Source organism: Beta vulgaris, chromosome 7, assembly GCF_026745355.1.
Source record: "Beta vulgaris subsp. vulgaris cultivar EL10 chromosome 7, EL10.2, whole genome shotgun sequence".
NCBI classification, from domain to species: domain Eukaryota; kingdom Viridiplantae; phylum Streptophyta; class Magnoliopsida; order Caryophyllales; family Amaranthaceae; genus Beta; species Beta vulgaris.
The window spans coordinates 28,984,559-29,001,902 of record NC_079208.1 but is presented as its reverse complement, the minus strand read 5'-3'; the positions used below and the strand labels follow the sequence as shown (position 1 = coordinate 29,001,902).

The 17,344-nt window shown below is 38.8% G+C and overlaps 1 protein-coding gene across 1 annotated transcript; it reads left to right on the top strand.

Moving 5' to 3' along the window:
* The first annotated feature begins 16,133 nt into the window (after window positions 1-16,133).
* LOC104898959 (nuclear transcription factor Y subunit B-5) lies at window positions 16,134-17,127 on the top strand. Its single transcript, XM_010686100.3, has one exon. The coding sequence runs from the start codon at window positions 16,259-16,261 to the stop codon at window positions 16,775-16,777; it is 519 nt and encodes a 172-aa protein (XP_010684402.1). The 5' UTR covers window positions 16,134-16,258; the 3' UTR covers window positions 16,778-17,127.
* The last annotated feature ends 217 nt before the right edge of the window (window positions 17,128-17,344 follow it).

The following is a 17,344-nucleotide window of genomic DNA, read 5'->3' as shown; positions in this document are numbered from 1 at the left end:
GGCAGTGAATACAACATGCTACATCATCAATCGAGGCATTCATGCTAAGACCAATCACATGAAGACGCCCTATAAACTCCTTAGAGGAGGAAAACCAAACATCTCTTATTTTCATGTTGTTGGATGTAAATGTTTTGTACATATTAATGGAAAATAAATTTAGGAAAGTTTGATGCTAGAAGTGATGAAGTTTTACTTCTAGAATATGCTTGAAGTAGTAAGACATACCGAGTCTACAATAAAATAATAACGTGTGTAGAGGAAAGTGTCCATATTTCTATAGATTAAGAAAAGAAGCATGATCCTAAACTAGACAACCCTTTGCCTGATGCTCAGGGGAACAAGGAGAAAGAGTAACTCAATAAGAAAGAAACTCATGAGAATGAAGAAACTCCAATGACACAAACGCCTCTAGAAACATCAGAAGAAACTCCAGCAATAAGGAGATTTTATCTAAAACCTTGGAAACACCAAAATTCTCATCCCATAGAATTAATAAGTGATAATAAAAAGGGAACTCAAAAGAGATCCCAAATGAAGAATTGTTGTACCAAATGGACGTAAAATGTGCATTTTAAAATGACTTTTTCAATATAATGGTCATGTGGAAAACTCCATTTCATGATTGGTATAAGCTTGAAAAAACTCTTTATGGGTTAAAATAAGCTCCTTGACAATGGTAGGAAAGATTGCCAAAATTCTTGCTTTCTCATGACTTCGTTAGAGGAAAATTTGATAGGACCATATTCCTTCGCTCCAAAGGAACATACATATTTATGCGAACGAGTTGAAAGGGAAATTTAGCAAGTACTCGAAAATTCACTACTTATGCAATCTTGATTGTCAACGGGGAGGTGGAGGAAGGGATGGGGTGTTCTTTTGTTTAGAGTGTGGTCATGTAGAGGCCATTGGTTATGTTGCCGTTGCAACAGTGGTTTGAGTTTGTGAGAGGGAATGTCGAAAGAGTAGTTGTGAGAGTGAAGCAGGAACTAGAAAAGAAGAGAAAGAGGGATGTAACAATTACACAAAATGTTATGGTTTTTACACCTATGATTTTATGTTAATTCAATGTTTAGTAAAGGAAGTTGTTATTTGCTCCTTGTTCAGCAAGTAAAGTCCTACCTTTCAAATAATATTAAATGGAGACTTCTGCAATGATGTCTGAAACTCGTATCCCGAACCTGAGCTCCATTCAAAAACGAGCAAAAGAAGGACCAACTCAGGAGGTTTGCTTGGTGGTTCCCCCTTCGAAAATTAAGTCAAATATCAGGAGTGAAAAGGAAAAGTAGAGAAAGTGAGAGAGAATTTCTATAGAGTACGGGCACATTGTTCAAAAAATTATCTTTCTCCTGATTTTGAAGGGCTATTTATAGTGTTGGGGTCTTGAATGCTGTCATTTGCGGTCACCCTTAAATGGTGGCACCTGATTGGTCAGACAATCAGACATTGACACGTGGCATACAATGATTAGATGGTAAACACCAGCCAATTATGTACATTAGTTTTTTTGGAATTTGGGCTCTGAATATTCTTTCAGGCCAAAGGTGGGTTTTACTCTTTTTTTCAGTAAAAAAACTCAGAGTTTTTAACCTCTTTTAACTCCTTTAGAGGGAAAACGTAGATGCTCCTAATAGATCCACGTGTCTCCTGGAGAGCCGTTCATTATTTAGGGTACAACATTTACCCCTAAAAGGGTATTTTACAGTTGGCTCTAAAAGAGTTAATGCTCTTTTACTTGAGGAAGTTACCTCATTTTCAAAAAGAAGCAAAGTCTCGCCTTTTTATGGTTTTACCGATCATCTTTAACCAGTTTTGAAATTACCGGTCACTTTTAACCGATTTAGAAGGTTTTTCACCCCCTATATATATGTTTTTTTGTCGAATCAGAAATCATTTCACACCTTGAGAGAATTGTTCTACAGAGAGACTTTGCCCCATTTCTGAATTTCTAGAGAGAGAGTGAATTTTTCCAGCTTTTGTTTTTTGCACCGAACGTCGGAGTTGTTCGTTAGGTATCCCCTCTTTCTTCTTTTCTTCTCCTTTATTCTTTATTTTTTCTTAAAAAATTAATAAAAATGAATTCCTCTTCTTCGTAAAATAATTTCGGTATTTTAGTAGTTTGCCTTACCCTAGAACCGATAGTGCATATCTTTTTTATGGAGTTGGACGACAAAGTCGGACGAACTAGTCTTTACCTCTGCATGATAATCTTGCGCGCATCAAGCAAACTGTCCGTCTGTCTTAAACATGGAATGGAGACGTCAACCAGACAACTTCCCAAGGACGGGGACGTGAGACTCAAAGTTCACGACCAACAAATGACCATTCTTCTTCTGGTAGCGTCAGGGAAGAAGAGCTTGAGAAAACAAGCCCAATGGCTAGTCCGTCTGTGAGAGAGACAATGAAATGGGAAAAGTGATAATGACGAGGACGAGTCTAGCTCCCCTGATGACTCGGATGAACCATCAACCACTTCGTCAAAAATTAGAAGACGTTTAGGTCCCCGTTTTGCTCCACGTTTGATTTTGGCCAATAATAACTGGCTAGTAAATGTAGATACCGACACTAGTCACTTGTCTTCTACTATGCCCATGCCGGGATATTCTTTTGTTATTCCGTACAAAGATGACACAATCTTGAGGGCCCCAAGTGGTCACTTCATCGTCAACCGGCTGGCCGTTGACGCGGGATTAAGGTTCCCCCCCCCCTTTTGTTGGCCGATTGCTACACTATTACAGCATCGGTCATAACTAGTTGGCCTCGAGCTCATAGGCAAATATTCTAACTTTCCTTGTCGTCTGCGAGTTGCGGGGCGTTTCACCTTCTTTTCCGTCCTTCACCCATATACATTACATATTTAAAGTCCGGAAAATAGTGGAAGGCTTGGTTCAATGTCTGTAAACGTCATGGTTTTATCACGTCCTGGGATAAGATATCCAAGATGCACGTGTAGAAGGCTGAGTTTATATTATTTCAGGCTCCTAATGAGATCGTAGCTAGGCGCTACTATTATCATAGCCGACAGAAGGAAGGCGGCTAGAACACGCCAATCTTTCTCTGCTAAGGTTCTTCATCAAGGATCGAAACTTTCAGGTTTCTGGAAGAAGATGCGTCACAAATAAAAGACGACCATGTTCGGTCGAACTCCAGCTGTGAGTAATCCTCGTCCAACTCTGAAAAGTTTAGTTTGTCTCTATATGAGCACCTTCCCACCAACGAAGGGAAACGACTGTTCATCGTCGGCTTCCTTCTTTGGGTGGCCTTAGTCTGAATCATGGGACTCCTTTGGACAAGTATCTGGAAACGGTTGTTCTAGGTCAACTTCCTTCTTCGTCTGGATATGGCACTATCTTCCTGGCTAGTTTCCTTATGCAAGTAGGGAGCGTCCAAGATCTTGATTATCTATGTTTTTTCTTGACGAATATACTTCTAAATTCATTTTTCTTGCAGAAAATGCCCCAACGTCCAAGACGTTGGCTGGACAACCAGCGAACGCAAAGAAGCGGTCATCATCTACTAGGGATGAACCCCCTCCAAAAAAATTCAAAGGCTTCACGGCCAAGAAGAAGGAGGATCGTGCATCTACTCAGAAGGCTGAGAAGACTCTAAAGGTGGACTACACATCGACAATCATTCCGCTCATGGGGAGGTTGGGCAGGCGATTTAGTCGTATGCACCTATTCAAAAATTAATTTCTCCTACTCTCTTTTACAACTAAATGTAGAGGGACATAAGGTTCGTATCAATAGGGAAACAGGGACAAGTTTTATATTTAGCGGGAGTCAATACCTAGATGACTCTGGAGATTAAGTACCAAATTCAGGGGGGTTTTCAAATGAGTTATGAATAAACTAAAATTAACTAGCAAATAAATAAATGAGAAATCAATAATGGAACATCTTGAGTCCGATTAACATCCACTTCAATTTAGTTATCGATTATTGAACTTAGCTCTCATAATTTTCATGACTATCTATTGTTGAGCATTAATCTCCAATTCCCCTTATTCTTAGTTGAATAGCACGATTAATGTGACTATAAAACCCTAACTAAAGCATAGCCTATTCCGATCAGCATCTACGTTCAATCTAATAGCAGCAATAAACACATAGAACCAATAAGTCTGTTAATGTCATACAGGCGATCGACATTCAACAGTTGATTTAATTTCCCTAAGAAATAACCAAGACGATCTGCATCCAAGTTACTCCATAGTTTGCTACAATTGATAAAAGAATAAAACAATCGGATTATATTCTTAAATCTAGCATTAGATTAATTACACAATTAAACTAGTAACGTTCCAGGCATAATTATGCAAAAATCACATAATACAATCATACAAATTAAACCATAATCAAAGGAAATAAACAAAGAGGAAAGATCTCAAAATAATTATTGAAGCTTCATGTTAATCTTCTTCAATAACGGGTCAAGCTATAATCGGCATAACATAGGCCAATTCCATAATTTAAATCTCTAAAACTAAACTAGAAAATGAAAACTAAAAGAGAAAATAAGAAGATAAGAATGGAGTTTTGGAGACTCTCTCTCCTCGTGTTTGTTGCCCCCTTCGTCTAAAAACAGGGCTAGGCTTTTATCTTGAAGCCAAAAAATCAACCGAATACTACACCAACTTAGGAGGTCGCGAGTTGTGAAGCACGTCGCACGGGCGACAAATTTCTACCTCCAAAGACACGCTGCAAAGTTGGGCTGTGGAAGGGGGTCGCGACCCGCAAAGAACAGGTCACGAGGTGCAAGTCGACTCGCGAGGTGCGACATGTGATGTTGTTGGGCTGGCTTGCGATGGTTTTCGGCTAGTGTGGTGCAGGGATGGAGCGTCGATACTAGGATAGCACAACGTCGATGACTCATAATATGCTTCCGTGCCACCAAGCTATGATGTGTTAATTTCTTGAACACTCGAAGTTTAATTCAAATAAGCATAATTCAATTCCCTTTCTCCTTAATATCTCATAACGTAGAACATTAACGTTCATTAACTCACAAAACTCCGAACTTCCAATAAGGTTGATATATATGCAAAATTCAACAATTACGATCGAACTCCTTAGCAAAGTGCACCCAAAATATCATAAATGCACAGTATAACTTGAGCGCATCAGAGGTCGCCCTCGCCTTTACCCTTCTAATCATCAAGCAGCCACATGGGACTGATAACTTTCAGAATAAGCATGAAATAAAGGAAAGTCGTACGCGACTATTAAGAAATGTTCAGCCTATAGTTGGCATGTCGCTCAGCTGGTGACTCAAATGCCACCGTCTTACAGATCCTTTTCCCTATCTTTGGGTGAGTCCTATTTCTCCAATGTAGTTCAGACACTACGGGTTGGTGGACGTCCGATGAGTTCGTCCAACAAGCTAGCAGTAGTCGTCCCCTTCAAGAACACTGACTCCTCTCTAGTATCAGATAAGAGCAAGAGACCTACTGCCGCTGCTCCTGTGGTTCCTCTAGTAGATTCGGTTGACGATTCCTTTTGTTGTCAAGATGACGAAAGTCGAATGGAAGAAGCTCAAACATAAGCTATACAAATGTAACCCCGAAGCTTACATCAAGGGTTTAAGGGGTGCATCCTCTAGGGATGTTGGTTACATGTCTCAACTTCCAGGTCAGCTACTTGGTTAGCCGTTTAAGCTTTAATACTTAGAGATAATTTCTATTTTGCTCTTCTACTGACTGGTATCTACTTTTCATTTATTCTTTAGAGCTTCTTCCTCGCTGCGTAATAACTGAAGACTGGGCGAGGGAGCTTAGGAAAGAGAACAAGCACCTCGTCCATAAAGCTACAATAGCCAGGGAAAAGGCCATGTATGACTGCCACCTACTAGAGACGAAGCACCGTCAATCTTGGGAAGCTAGGGAGAAGTTGTCGGCCGAATAGGAGTCCATAATCAAAAATTATCTCATCAAGATAAATGAAATTCTTGATGAAAAGGATTAATAGCAAATGGCCACGGACGCTATCAATGAGCATTTGAAGGAGGAGGTCGCTAAGTCCTTCGAAGTCACCAAGGAAACCCTGTTTGATGTGATTGAGACGTCCAAAGGTTGGGCTTTGAGCGCTTTCGATCTTGGCCGAGCCTGAGGATGTTCCTCGGTTTGAGGGTCGCCTACTCTTTCACGAGGATCTTCACAGTGTAATGGTGTGGGCCGAAGAACCCCCACTTTCGTAGACTCATTGTATTAGGAGGTTGATGAAGAAGAGCATCCTTAGGGTGGCCAAGATAATCCAGAGGACCCCCTGCTGGCCAAGATGATCCAGAGGACCCCATGCTGGCGAAGATACTTCCCTTCTGAATAGGAGCTTAGTTATAGGATCAATTTTTGATGTACCGTGGCCGAATGTCGGTGTAGCTTAGTCTTCTCCTTATATTTTTCTGTTCTCATCTTAAACTAGTTTGTAAATCTGTTGGTGAGAGTCAATGAATAATATCTTGTTTCCAAACTATTGTTATCTCTTTAACTTATCGTATCTAGCAATGTTTGTCTTTGGTCTTAACCTCATAACATATGATAAAATTCCCAAGTTAAACATGGTCGTCCAAAGACTAGTAAATCAACAAACTCTCTTATAGAATGTGGACGAATCCGGGAACTTTATGCAAAAAAACACAAGTTCGAATGTTGTTCTTCCTAACCTCTGGACGCTTTTGTGAACTACTCTTTATTCAAACAACACTCTTATAAGTTCATCCTGATTTCTGGAGGGATACCGAGCCATACTTCTACAATAATAATTTTGGACGTAGCCCGTCAACGAACTATGTACATATAAAAAATACAAGTTCAAATGTGACTCATCTTAATCGTCTGAACGGTCAATGAACTATGTACTTATACAAATGCGAAATCAAATGAAACTCATCCTAACCTTTTTTATGGTGATTGAACTATGTACTGATTTCCACCTCCCCCTTGTTGGGACTATGTTGGTCCTAATGTTCTAGACGAGCTTGGTTCCAATAAGGAGAATAGCCACAAAAGATCGAACCTATTTGGAAATCTCTTTTTAGAATAGCTTGTATATGGATAAAACTACCGTCCCTGAGTTATGGGCTCACCATGTACTTGGTGGGATTCCTTTAGGAAGTAGTATTTATCTTGCAGTAACGTTTCCTTTACTATGGTTGTCACTATTTGGCTGGCTTTACAATTGAAAGTAAGATGCCTTTACTAAGGCTTGCTTATATCTAGTTGGCTTCCTTTATGGGACCATGAGGTTTCTCTTACTAGAGATTATCTCTATTTGGCTAACCAGATATGTAATCGACCTTGAAAATTTATTACATTTTGGCCTGTCTCCATAAGAAAGAAATGTGTGTCAGAGAAATGATTGTTCCCTGTTGTGATGTCCGGTTTTGTTTATTTAATTTTGGTAATCAATAGTTCTCTTTAATTTTATATAAGTTAATGCCACATTTAGACCACTAGAATGACTAGTGGTAAAAATGCCTTCAAAGTGAATAACTTTAGTAAAAAAAATAATATAGGGAGAAATTATAATTTGTATTATATGAATTTTGCTTGGCTATGTACCAAGGTACATGTATACATTTTTAATTCTCTTTTTTGTGCTGTGGCACTTTTTTGAGATTACAAACTATATAGTTTGTTACCGACTAGTTGGATCAGACGTGTTACTTCTTCAGAGTGTCTGAGTTTCAAGTACGTTGTATTGGACGTTCCTCCATATATTAGAGACGAAAAGTTACGCTTCTCACTTCCTAGACTATTAGATATGGGCCTTCGTTATTTGGTATTAGCTTTCCCAACCATCTAGCTCGTCCAACAGCTTCCATCTTCCTCATGAGTAAGTCCCCTACTCTCAATAGTCGTCTAGAGGCTCTCTTGTTATAGTTTTGAGCCATTCGCAACTTGTATAATTGTATTCTTAATAGGGCAATGCCCCTGACCTCTAGTGCTTGGTCCAAGGTAGTCTGCATGGTAGCCCAATTGGCTTCTTCTTTGTAGAGCATGAATCTCAGGGTGGGTTCTTCAATATCAACGGGTAAGACAACTTCAGTTCCAAGACAATCATGAAAGCTGCGTCTCATGTGGAGTTCTTAGTCGTTGTTCTGATAGACCATAATACTAGTTGTAGCTCTTCAACCCAAAATCCCTTGGCATTATGTAGCTTCCTTTTTATGTCATTAGGGAGGATCTTGTTGAAGGATTCTACTTACCCATAAACTTGTGGGTGGGCGACTGCAGCAAAGTAGCCTTTAATCTCTCTTTCATCCAATGGCGTTTCAAATTATGGGCCATTGTCAAACACAATGGATTGTGGCATGCCGAACCGGGTTACAATGTTTTTTCAAATGAAGCTCTTGATGTCATTCGTCGTTATGTCTTGTACTGCCTCAGCTTCTACCCATTTAGTGAAGTAGTTTACTGCCATAATTACAAACTTTTTTTGCCTATCGTCCACAAGAAAAGGTCCTAGAAAATCCATGCCCCGTTTTACAAAAGGAAGAAGGAATAAGATAGGACTTAGGTAATTAGACGGGTTCTGGTGCAACTTCTCATGCTTCTGGTAGCTATTACACTTCTTTGCATACACCAGAGTATCTTATTTTAATGTAGGCCAATAATACCCACTCTTAAAGCATTTTCTTCCAAAACTCATCCCCTAATGTGAGTTGCACAATCTCCTTCAAGGAGTTCCTTCAGCACTTCTAGTCCATTTTTCCTGGTGAACAATTGAGAAGATGATGATTAAATGACTTCTTGTAGAGAGTTTTATCTCACAACTCAAACCACTTGTCTATAACCTTTAAATACTTAGCCTCTACAGGGGTTGAAGGTAGGCGATTTGTCTTCTTCAACTCTATAATGGGATCCATTTAAACTACCCTTCGACTAAGGAACATGACATGTTCTTGCTCAATACTCTTTTTTATCCTAACTTCCTAAAATACTGTCCTTGGTACATCACAATTAGCCAAGCAAGTCAATTTTGAGAGAGTATGAGCTTGATGATTTTACGACCTTAGTACCAGGTCGAGAACAAATTGCTTTAATGGCCAATCTCATCATTGATCAGACGCTTCTATTTTCTCATTTATACCTCTATAGCCCAAGCCGCCTTACACATCTTGATGCCGGCCAAAAGAGCCTCATACTCAGCTTCATTCTCCACATCTAATGACTGTGGACGATCCATCTACCATGAGCGTCCAGTGCTTCTTACCCTTGGTCGAGTCAAATATTGGCTCCATTGTAAGCCGAGTAAGCTCAACTATAGAATCTACCAAGGCTTGTCCCTTGCTGGCTTTCCTTGCGTCAAAAGGAATCTCAAACATGTTTAGTTCAATAACCCACTTCAGCATCCGTCCTGTAGCTTCCATCTTCTGTAAAACATGCTTCAGAGGTTGGTCTCTATAGACTAGTATAATATGAGCCAAGAAATAAGGTCTCAACTTTTAGCTGGCAATGACCAATGCCAACCCAAACTACTCAACTGTTGTGTATCTATATTCCATGTCCTTGCGTACATGACTTATAAAGTATATTGGGATTTGCACTAACTCCCTTTCTGTTAGTAGAACAACACTCACAGCCTAAGGAGACGCAACTAAGTATATAAACAAATTTTCCCCCTCGGGCTGGACTGATCAACTTATGCAACTGATGAAGATGATCCTTGACTTGCTGAAGTTCTTGCTCGACTTCGGCTGTCCATTCAAACATAGTTTTCTTCTTAATTTTAGCAAAAAACTGGTGGCACTTGTCTCCAGACTTAGAAAAGAAACGTCCAAGGGCAGTTGCAACTCGTCAGACGTTGCACTTCCTTGATCTTGGACGGAGACTTCATGTCTAGAATAGATTGGATCTTTTAGGGTTGGATTATATTCCCCTCTAATCCTATAAGAAGCCTAAGAACTTCCCAAGCAAGACACAAAAAACACATTTTTTTGGGATTCAATTTCAGCTAGTACTTTATGAGTGTTTCAAAAGTTTATCTCAAATCACCAACATGGTCTTCTTCTTGTTGACTCTTTTAGATCATGTCATTTATATATGCTTCAATGTTTCTTCCCAGTTGTGGCTGGAAGACCGTGTTAATCAATCTTTGGAAGGTGGCTGGTGCATTCCTGAGGCTAAAAGGTATCCTAAGCCAATCATACATCCCCTTCTCCGTAATAAAGGACGTCTTGTCCTGATCCTCTGGCCACATTGGGATTTGATGATATCCTGAATAAGCATCCATAAAGTTCAACAAAGCATGGCTAACCATGGAATTCACGAACCTTTCTAACTTAGGCAAAGGAAAATTATCCTTATGACATGCCTTGTTAAGATTAGTGTAGTCCACACACATTCTTCAGGTGTCATTGGGTTTGGTACCATGACAACAGTAGCTATCCATTCGGGATAGTAAGTTTCTCTTATGAATTGGGATTCCAAAAAATTTTGTACTTCTTGGTCGACCGCTTGATTTCTGGCTGGCCCTAAATGACTCTTCTTATGCGGAACTGACTTCGAGTTCAGATTAGCATTCAGTCTGTGGACGACTATCTCTGAGTCAATTCTAGGCATCTCTTCGACACTATAGGCAAACACATCTTCAAATTTCTTCAGTAAATTTGTCAAAATACCCATTAACTTAGAGCTAAGGGAAGATCAAATCTTCAAAGTTATCTCTAAACAAGCCTCATCCATACAAATATCTTCTGGAACCTCTACGAGCTATGGATGTTCAAGTGCCACGCCCATGAAGGCCATCACTTCTCCTGACGAGGGTGGTTCTTCTTTAACAGGCATATTCTTTCTTCTCTTGGTGGGATGGTTTTCATACGCTTTCCTCGAGTGCACAACCTGAGGACTTCCCATTGTCATTCTCAAAGGCCACTTGGTCCTTTACGTCCTCAGCCGTTTTTCGTTCGCCAGCGACCTTCTCTACTCTCCAAGATAATGGTTTAAAGTAGTTAAATAGTATTCCCTGGCCGCTTGTTGGTCACCATACAGGGTACCAATTTGTCCACCATCACATTCAAACTTCATGAGAACAAGGTGATTTACTATCACGACTTTTATATAATTCAAAGTTGGCCGTCCAAAGAAGGACATTGTAGGTTGTCAAGTCTCGAATGACCAAGAACATGATGAACAAGGTCCGGGAGGCATCCTTCTCTCCCACTCGAACGGACAAAGTAATTGTTCCCATACGGTTAATGACTTCTCCCCCAAACGCTATGATTAGATGATGGACAGGGACCAAGTTCTTGTCGTTAAACTTCCGTATGGACAAGCAATCTGCATTAATGATATCCTTCGAGCCTCCGGTGTTAATCAAAATTCTTCTTTCATCCTCCCTGATCTTGCTCATTAACTACCACCTTATGGAACGGCTCAGCCTTTGTCTAATCAGTTAGTAAGACTTAGCCTAGCTCCCTGAGGTAGTTTATGTGCCCTCTATTTATTGGTTCTCCGGCTGCAAATCCTCCTGAGATGACAAGTACAAAATTGCGTTCGCTTTCTTTCTTCTTGCTCTGACGATCATCCTGCTTCTGAAAGTTCCTTCCCCCTCGGGATAAGTATGAATTCATCTTTTCTTTCCAGGCAAAATCATCTAAAGCCCTCTTAAGGTGTTTATATTTGTTGGTCTCATGACCACAATCTTTGTGAAAATGCCAGTACTTGCTCTTGTCCCTATTCTTGTAAGGAGTAATCATTTCTGCTAGAGCATTTAGCTCATATTGATCCTTTATCTGCATAATGATGTAGTATAGATCTTTACTAAATTCAATGGGATCAGATGAAGATTCAGATACTTTCCTCTTGTCTCGCCTAGACAAAATGGTTGTGGAGGTTATAGCCCAAGTCTCTGCCTTTTTAGGGTTGCTCTTCTTTGCTTGAGCTAGCTCTTCAAGCTTCTTGGACTCAAGGTGCTTTGCCTCAACACACACCTCAGTGGCATGAATGAATGCTTCAACCTCTTTCAATGCTTCTGCAAGAGTGGTGATTTTCTTTTTAACATGATCAAACTTAAAACTTCCTGTCCTTAGCCCCCCTGATGTAGGTGTCGAAGGCTACACCAACATTGAGGTCTTGAATCTATAAGGCTTCTAGATTAAACCTTTTAATAAAACTTCGAAGGTCTTCTTTTGGTCCTTGGAGGTAAGGGTGAAAGTCCGGTGTGCAGTTTGAATTAGGGCCTAATCCAATCCGATTCGAATTTTGGATTTCAATTTTTCAATCCGAATCCAAACCAATTAGGGTTTGAATCTGATTCAATCCAATCCGAAATTTCATACTCTAGATTGGATCCGATCCGAAATTCGATTTTTTTAAAGCTTTAATTTGTCGATGAAATAAATTAAGCACAACAGCAGCCTAGTAGATTTAAGAAATGAGGAAGTAAGTGCAGTTAGTGCTTTAGGGGATGGATGGAAGTTCTATGTGTACTGGACTATGGACTAGGTTTTTTTATAATAAAAAATCAGTTAAGCACTTAAGCCAATGCAGATACATAATACAAGGCATAGTACTATTCGGTTATATTGGATTTTTGGATCCAATTACCCTCAATCCAATCCGATCCTATAATAGCCCTGTTTTTAAGAGCGTTTATTTAAAAGATGATTATATTCGTTAAGTTAATTATGTTCCGTAAATTCTTATTTTATTTGAGTTATGGAGTATGAATTTTATTTGTCGTTCTTGTAATATTCTCGTATATTAATTTTTATGAAGTTATTATTATATTATTTATATATCGCGTTTAATGAGTAATTTGTTTATTTGTATTTACCCGATTAGGAAGCTAAAGTCGGGTTTCCATATCATTTATCATAGTCGGTTTTTTTTAAAAGATAAACCCAACCCCCACTATTTGTCGGTCAAACAAAAATTAGCAAAAACCCCAAAACCCAAACTCGAGAAACCCAAAGACCCCAACCCGACGAAACCCGACTCCTCTTTCTCATCTGTTCGTTGCCTTCACGCCGGAGCCCAAGCTTACCGGAGTTCCCCCCCCCCTTGCTGCTCGTCGGAGCCTCGTCGCCTGCCTGCTATAGCTCGCTGTTTTCTCTTTCTCTTCTCCGTTCTCTGTAGCGCGAGGCGGTCGTGGTGTTGCGGTGTTGTTGTTGCTGCCACCGTGCGTGCGCTGCAAGCTGTCGTGGCTCGACGCCACGGTACTCTCTCCTTTGCCGCTCGTCGGTGCTCTCCGCCGCTGCAGGAGCCCAGTTTCCCCTTTTTGTCGTGTCTTCCCTGCTCTTGAAGCAGAGGTAAAGTTCTCTATTTTTCTCTTGAAATTCTAATTCCAAGATTTGTAAATTAATTCTAAGTTGATGTTGTTATTGTTGTTCTGTTGCTTTGGTATTGTTGTAGTTATGGTGGTTATTATGGTTGGTGTGGTTATGGTGGTTGTTAGTGGTGGTGATGGGTTGTTGTTGTTGATAATGGGTGGTGTAGAATTAGTTTAGGGAATTCAGTAATATGTGATTGGAATTAAGATCGTGAAGGATTTTCATATTGGGAATTAGTTATGGTTCCATTTCCTAATTGAGATTAGTTTGAGAATAATTGTCAAGTATTATTATTGAGGAAGATGGAGCAAAGAGTAATTAGTTGAGTTAGAAAAGGGCTAGTTAGATGAGTTTCTGTTTTATCGAGCAATTTATCAACTATTGTCGTTGTTGTAAGGTGGATTATGATTGCGGAGTTGGTGATCAGATTTCCAATGGTCTTGGCGGCTTATCATTAAGGAATTGGTTTGTGTATGAGGTAACTTTTATGTTCAGTAAAATCATTTACTCATGCCCTTCTGTGTGCAGATCTCTTTATTTTGTTTTTCATAAATAAGTTCGTACTATGGCCATAGATATGGATGTGATGATGAAATGTCATTGATTGATAATGAATACGCAAATGTTTTGCTGGCTTAGTTTATGAACTGAAAATAGAAAGTGGGCAAGGTATGGGTGGAGGATGGTAACTTTTTGACCTGATACGGTCGGCTACGCTCCATAACGAACCTTGGGGGTAGTATTATTGCTGGGCTTCATAACAAACCTTGGAGGCAGCGTTTGTCCTTTGTCCAAAGCCTGTACTTGCCACTGATTTGTTTAAGAGAATGAGCTATGCCAGCGTTATACGAAATGAAAACGATTTGAGAAATAAAATGTTTATAACGGGCTGAAGTAATGGTTACGAGTTTTCCACTCATTTTGGAATTTTGTTTGTTTTGTATTTTCTCCCTAAATTTGCAGGTTTGGTATCAATAGCTCGAGAATGAAAGTGGAGCAAGATTTTGATGTCGTCCTAGATTAAGGATTGAGTTTGTATATAGATAGCTGATTTGAAAATAGTTATTTATGTTTCGTTGTATATGATATTTGAGAATATTATTGGAGATATTGGTGTATTTAAGGATATTTTTTCGCTGCAATTTCATTAATTAAGATTTGGATTCCAGTTTAGGGTTGTCAAGTGTATTTCGCTAGCAGCTCGGAAGAGCGGGCTGTTACAGATCCGAAAATCCAATTTTTCAAAAATTCTCAATCCGAATCCAATCCGAACACAGTTCGAATCCGATCCGAATTACTAATTTGGATTGTATTGGATTTTGGATTTTGGATTTTGGATTTTTTTTCAATAACTTTCACCCCTACTTGGAGGACCTTGCCCAAATGCATGCTTGTCTTTTGTTTTTGCTGATTGGCTACAAAGTGACTAGTGAATAAATAACCGATTTTAGTGAAGTTGTTGATTGAATTAGGGGGGAGATTGTGAAAGCACTTCTAAGCTACGCTCTTCAAAATAGTTGGGAAGTTCTTGCACCAAGTAGCATCATCTACTGCCTGGACTTACATTTGATGCTTATAAGCGGATAGATGATTGTCTAGATCAGTTGCTAGTTCCATCAAAAGGCTCTATGCTAGGGAGTTTAACCTTTGGAAAGAGGGGCGCCTCCATGATTCTGGCTGAGAAGAGAGTTGGCCAGTTGATTTGGAGGGATCCTAGTTGTCACTTAATGGGTATAAACTCATTACGATACTCTTTCAACATGGGATTGGATGAGGTGTTTGCAGGGGTTGGACTCCTATAAACTTTTAGGTGTAGTACAATATTTCTCTTGATGGACAAGAGAAGGGCCTAAACTTCTTCAGTATGTTGTGGACGGTAACCTCAAAGGGGGATCTCTAAAATACGGTATAGACCCTGTGGCCGACCATTGTAATTAATGCAATAGCTTTATCCGCCTCTAAGAACACACGGACTTCAGTTTCCATTCTATGCACATTTGGACGAGCATCTTCCTGGGTCCTAACCACCAGGTTCCAGTTTTGATACGGTTGGATCAATCCTAATTCAAAATCAATTACTACTTTTTTATGTCATACGATAATCAGCAAAAAAATTCAAATACTATAACTTTTCAGATAGAGGAAATATTTATTACAATGGATTTATTGCCCTACAAGACACAAATAGCTTTTGCATAATATTCTCTTTGTTTGAGATGATTCGATTTCTATTTGTGAGTGCTTTATCATAATGTATTGTCGTTATAAATTATTTATAATGATATTGGTATTTTATGCAATTATTCATATGAATATTATATAGTATGAATGCTTAATATATAGGAAGACTAGTTAAAATTTTATTTTGACGATGATGCTAAATCAGAATATTTAAGTTAATAAATAAAAAATCATATATATATGGTTGTTTTATCGGTTCAGGATCTAATATAATTTTATGTTGGAATCGATAGGATTTTGAGTTCGTTTTTAGTTCAAATACATTTGGATTTGGACACTTGAAATCTAGTGTTTGAAAATTTGGGTCCAGTTATTATCAAATATTTACTTCGGGTAATATCTAATCAACTCAATTGTTTGACGGATTAATTGATTGTCAATTGGGTTAATTTCATTATTGGAACCTATCTATTCTTTCCCAGTCAAAAAAAACATTAAATAATCTAAAATAGTTGATAGAATTTCAAAAAGATATTACAAATTAAACTCAAGCTATAACGTAACTCCACTAAACATATCCTAGGTTACCGCTTCTACACAAACTTTAAGAAAATGTTTGGCTATATACATATTAAATGTGACAACTAGCAAGCTCAAAAACAGTTTTGTATATACACATGTGAGGAAGCGTTTTATACATATATAAGAGCGATTGGAGCCATAGCAACGTGTCTCTCTTTCAGAGGATCTATCAAGTTTCTTAAATTTTCTCTCCCTCCCCATCCCTTTTATAGAAAAAAAGACAATGGTTGACAACATAACTTCTTACTCAAACTCAGGAAGACTACTTGCCAACCATAACCCTAACGCTACCTCATCTTCTCAGCAACACCATGAAAACTACTGCCACAAGATCCACCATCAATCTAGCAACATCGAGCACGAAGATTACGCGAATCACGAGCTCGAAGATCAAGCATCAGCAGCAATCAAGGAGCAAGATCGCTTGCTTCCTATCGCTAACGTTGGTAGAATCATGAAGCAAATCTTACCCTCAAACGCGAAAATCTCCAAGGAAGCGAAGGAAACCATGCAAGAATGCGTATCCGAGTTTATAAGCTTCGTGACAGGTGAAGCTTCTGATAAATGCCACAAGGAGAAGCGCAAAACCGTCAACGGCGATGATATTTGTTGGGCACTTTCTTCTCTAGGATTTGATGACTATGCTGACCCTTTGAAGAGGTATCTCCATCGTTACCGCGAATTCGAAGGAGAAAGAGTTGCTAACCACAACAAGGAAAGAGAGAATAATAGCCATGGTTGATCAACAACATAAACTTAAAAAGTTTCTAGCTATAGCTGGGTAATATTTTTTTTCTTTTACTTTTTATTTTGCTTTTTCCTATGCTTACATAGTTTTATATTATGAAATTTAGAGCAGGTAATTTTGTGAACCAAAATTGTAATAGACAAGTTTAGTACTAGTCTACTAGATCTTTAATTTGCTATTGATTAAAACGGTAGTAATTTGACGTCGCTCGGGGCTCGGGCTACAAGATTACACCCATTATAGGGAATTCACAACTTCATGGCGATCTTCTATATGCTTGGTTTGTGTGTGTTTTTTAGGTTGCTGATTCTAAATATATTATTCTTATGCCCTCTTATTTTATACTTCTATAAATATTGACTTTTTTTTATGCGTGCAATAATGCTTCCAGGAATTTATTTAAGTTAGCTAGCTTAGATTTATATTTGATGAAGGAGTAGTACTATTTTTGGAGTTATATGGTGTCTATAATATCCGGATTTATGTATTTTTTATATTTTAATTTCCTTATTGGTTGATTATATTAACTTTCGAAGTTTTAATTAAAAATTATTGTACTAC